The sequence below is a fragment of the Melospiza melodia genome, unplaced genomic scaffold, assembly GCF_035770615.1.
Source record: "Melospiza melodia melodia isolate bMelMel2 unplaced genomic scaffold, bMelMel2.pri scaffold_70, whole genome shotgun sequence".
Classification (NCBI taxonomy): Eukaryota; Metazoa; Chordata; class Aves; order Passeriformes; family Passerellidae; genus Melospiza; species Melospiza melodia.
The window spans coordinates 1,175,991-1,180,648 of record NW_026948802.1 but is presented as its reverse complement, the minus strand read 5'-3'; the positions used below and the strand labels follow the sequence as shown (position 1 = coordinate 1,180,648).

The 4,658-nt window shown below is 49.8% G+C and overlaps 1 protein-coding gene across 1 annotated transcript; it reads right to left on the bottom strand.

The window, feature by feature from the left end:
• Positions 1-325: 325 nt before the first annotated feature.
• Positions 326-1,243, bottom strand: LOC134413985 (olfactory receptor 14J1-like). Its single transcript, XM_063147990.1, has one exon. It carries the CDS (start codon positions 1,241-1,243, stop codon positions 326-328), a length of 918 nt encoding a protein of 305 aa, XP_063004060.1.
• Positions 1,244-4,658: the final 3,415 nt, after the last annotated feature.

Here is a 4,658-nt window from a genome sequence, read left to right as displayed (position 1 = left end):
AGCTCTGCTGGGACTCTTTTCCCCTTCTTCCTCCTAACTTCACGCAGGGCTCAGAGCTGGAATTCCAGATAAAGCAGGCACTGCAAGGTAGCTTCTTTTCTTCAAATGTAGAGATAACCCAATGCCTGGTTTACAGAGCTTGTGGGTCAAATTCAAGAGAAAGACGGTGAATTAGATGGTGATAAAATAACTTCATCAAGTACAACATTATGACTAAAAACCCCAATGATCCCTACCAAAGACCCAGGAAGGCCTGTTGGGCCTGTTATGAATTCCATTCCAAAAGCTATGCAAAAGAAAACAGGAAATTTTTCGCTTCTCAAAATCAGCTAGTCATCATTTTCCTCAGGGTATCCTTGAGCTTCTGGTTCCTCAGGCTGTAAATGAGGGGGTTCAGGGCTGGAGGCACCACCGAGTACAGAACTGACACTGCCAGATCCAGGGATGGGGAGGAGATGGAGGGGGGCTTCAGGTAGGCAAAAAATGAGGTGCTGACAAACAGGGAGATCACGGTGAGGTGGGGGAGGCAGGTGGAAAAGGCTTTGTGCCGTCCCTGCGCAGAGGAGATCCTCAGCACAGCCCTGAAGATCTGCACATAGGAGAAAACAATGAATACAAAACAACCAAATGCTAAGAAGGTGGTGAAAACAGAAACTCCAAGTTCCCTGAGGAAGGATTTTGTGCAGGAGAGCTTGAGGATGTGTGGGATTTCACAGAAGAACTGGCCCACAGCATTGCCATGGCACAGGGGCAGGGAAAATGTATTGACTGTGTGCATGAGAGCATTTAGAAAGCCACTGGCCCATGCAGCTGCTGCCATGTGGGCACAAGCTCTGCTGCCCAGGAGTGTCCCATAGTGCAGGGGTTTGCAGATGGACACGTAGCGGTCGTAGCACATGACAGTCAAGAGAAAATACTCTGCTGAAATGAAGAAGAGAAAGAAAAATAGCTGTGCAGCACATCCAGTGTAGGAAATAGTCCTGGTGTCCCAGAGGGAATTGTGCATGGCTTTGGGGACAGTGGTGCAGATGGAGCCCAGGTCACTGAGGGCCAGGTTGAGTAGGAAGAAGAACATGGGCGTGTGCAGGTGGTGGCCGCAGGCTACAGCGCTGATGATGAGGCCGTTGGCCAGGAGGGCAGCCAGGGAGATGCCCAGCAAGAGGCAGAAGTGCAGGAGCTGCAGCTGCCGTGTGTCTGCCAATGCCAGCAGGAGGAAGTGGCTGATGGAGCTGCTGTTGGACATTTGGTGTCTTTTGGTACAGGTATTTATACAGCATTAACACCTGCCTGGGAAGGAAATGGCAGTGCCAGATTGGACATTTCTTCACTCTGGGGATCGTGGACTGTTGAAAGAAGACTAGAATAGCTGGACCAAGTCTTTAAGTCTATCCTATGTGTTTTAGTCGGAATTCCCTACAAAATTAATTCTCTTCCTGTGAGGGAACTTTGCTAAACTTTATTTGAGTTCAGGTTTGTGTGCTGAGTTTCTGCCCCATCTTCAGCACTGCTCTCAGCCTGAACACTCTGGAGCCCAGAAGGAAAACAGGGCTCCCTGTGCCCCAGTGCAGTCAGTGCTAGTCGCCACACAGATGCCCTTTGTTCATTACACCTGTTTGATTTAAGCATGATCACACCTAAAGCAGAGCTTGAAAACAAAATGGACTTTGTGAATTCTCCAGTTTAAAAGTAATTTTCTCCCAACTCTTCTCTCTTTCCCTTTGAAGCTGGACAGGAGGGATTTCTGGATATAGTTTCTCTATATCCAAGTCCTGTCCCTGCCAGGGCTGCCAGAGCCCAGCCCAGCCCTGGGGTTAAGCCCTGGCAGACCCCTCCCAGCACAGGGCACTGCCCAGGGGCATCTCCCAGGCACCAGGGCCTTAAGGGCAGGCCAGACAGAGATGCTGCAAGCCAAGGTGCTGCTGCTGCTGTCTGTAGGGAGAGAAGGATGAGGAGGCACTTTCTGAGGGAGATCTGAGGCCCATTTGCTGATGCCCTGGGTGACAGTGCAGGAGTCTCAGTGACACAGCCAAAGCTGACAGCCCCTTTCCCTTTCCTTTAGGAGAAAGCTGAGAGCAGCCCTGGCCATGCAGCACCATCTCCACAGCAGGAGGAATCTACCCTGATGGGGGTGGCTCCTTCCACCTCCACCTTCTCCCCAGCAGCGTCCATAGGGAGCTGCCAGGCAGGCTGAGAGCTGCCCCTGGCAGGTGGCGCATGCCCTGGGCTGGCCAAGAGCCCTGAGGGCTGCAGGAGCTGCTCTGCAGGACAGCCCTGGGCAGCCCTGGCTGCAGCCCCAGCTTCAGCCCCTGCAGCTGTCCCTGGCAGCAGGAGCCGTCCTGGCCTGTCCCTCTGACAGTGCCCAGGGCAGCCCGGCTCTGCAGCACATCCTCCTCCTGCTCCTCCTGTGCCACAGAGAAACTGGGAGAGTCCTCCTGACACATCCCCCAGGCTGTGGGGTGTGCTGGCTTCAGGAGGTCCCTCCAGGAGCACAGGGGACATTGCCCTGCACCCACACACTCACCATGCCCAGGGCTGTGAAGATCTTTCCCCAAGTGAAGTCTCAGCTCAATGTCTTCCCAATCCTGATTGCCTTCAGCCTGTCTCTGCCTGGCTCCTGTCCCCTCAGTGCCTGCAGGCAGAGCCCTCAGCCCTGCTGGGCTGGGAGAGGAGCTGGCCCTGGGAAGAGCTGTTCCTTTAAAGCTCAGCAGCACAGACACAGCAAAAGGAACTTTAATGAGCCTCTAGGGGATTTGGTGTTGTTCACATCAGACTCAGTCCCCCAGAGAGTGTTCAATAAACTTCTCAAGAACTCAAAATTTAATTGAAACTCTGAAATTTCTTAAAGTTTTAATGGGTCTCACTGAGGGACATGACTGAGAAAGTGTCCCCAGGTTCCAGTTAGAGCAGAACACTGGAGGCAGTAATGACAGTTGGGGACAAGCAAGGCAAAGGTGTATCTGGTGCTGAGCAAAGCTGGATGTGTTTGAGGAATGCCAAGGGCCAAAGCCTGAGCCCCAGCCCCTGGCCAGGCAGATCCTGACCCTCCCTCCTTGCTCAGGGCTCGTCCCAGGACGGGCACTGGCATGTGGGGATGGGCAATGACAAGGGCAGGAGCATGGGGCGGCCCCTGCCAGGCTGCTGAGCAGGGACAAGGAGGCAATGAGGCCCCAGGCCTGCAAGGGTCACTTGTCTCCTGCTCCTGCCTCAGGCCCAGGCCCAGCAGCCATGGCCAAAGTGCTGCCCAAGTTGGCTCTGTCAGGGCTGTCTTGCAGCTGCTGCACATGCCTGTGCCCTGTGCAGCCCAGGCTGTCCCACGGTGTCCCTGCCCTGTGCCTCTGTCCCTGCAGGCTCTGGGAAAAGGTCCCCCTGTACCTTTTGGACACATGCCCTGGCATATTGGAATGTTGTCCATATGGATGGCTACAGAGCACCAAAACATAAATTCTCATTCCCTTTTTTCTGAAAATATAGGATCATAAGTCCCTATACTATCCTTTGGTGGTTTTCATTATAATGAAACTGACCTTTCTGAATAGAAGAGTGTCCTTGTTTGTGTGTAATATCTAATACAAAGGTAAAAATAATTAGGAATGATTTTAGGCATTGGCATTCATGACCATAGCACTCCAGGAAGGCACCAAGTTATAATCCATGTGTTTTTCAATACAACTGTTGTTTCGGAAGCTTGAAACATAACTGCAGAGGACAACTGGGAAGTGACTTTGTCCTGCAGCCTTATGGTTCTTCTTTTTTAAGAAATTCATGCGTGAAATTATAACTAACCTGATGTCATTTGTATTTTTAGAGGAAAAAATGGGTCATTAAGTGTAACTAAGGCCTATCCATAAGACATTCTATAAATCTTTAGATTACTGAGCCCCAAAGGATTAGTTACCATGGTATACCATGATAAAGGGTACCTTTATAAACAGCATATAGATCACTGCTTATCTGGCCTTTGGACACTCAACTTTTCAGCTACCTCATACAGACATGTTCATACACACAGACAAGTGTGCAAAAAGGTTTTTCGTCAGACTCCACCAGATCTCACTGGCTCTGCAGAGCAATCAATACACATTGAGTCTAATGAGGAAACAGGGTACTGTGGAACAGTGCATGCACCAGGTGAAAGGCAGGGCCTTACAAGCACACTGATCAACATTTGTCAGCATCTGACAGCATGACTGACCCCACTTACGGTATTATTCCTCTATTTTCCTATGTCTATTTCTCTCCAAACCACCTTGATCCCTCCATTTTCCTTCTTTGGTTCTTCCCCTAACATTCCATATTAAGTCTAGTGAAATTCAAAAATGCTACTTCCTGACATCCCAGTATTAACCCTGTAACACTAGGCAGTAATACCAGGCATTCTGCAAAGCCTTTTGGAGAGCCACTCTGCTGACCCATGGTGATAAGTTTTCTTCTCGGATCAGGAGGCTGAGGCTGTCCTGGAACATCTGGGAATGTTTGTATTTATGTATTTATAAATGTATTTTTTAATTAAATGCATTTTATTTATTTATTTATTTAACATCTTTTACCATGGTCCACATGTTCCATATGGTATACCATGTCCCCTGCTACAGAACACTGCTCTTACTTTCAAACTGAAGATAATACTGAATAAAATTCTGTCCTTCAGTGGAACCAAA

Excerpts from the sequence above, each read along its gene's own strand:
- LOC134413985 (XM_063147990.1), bottom strand. The coding sequence starts at position 1,243 with ATGTCCAACAGCAGCTCCATCAGCCACTTCCTCCTGCTGGCATTGGCA.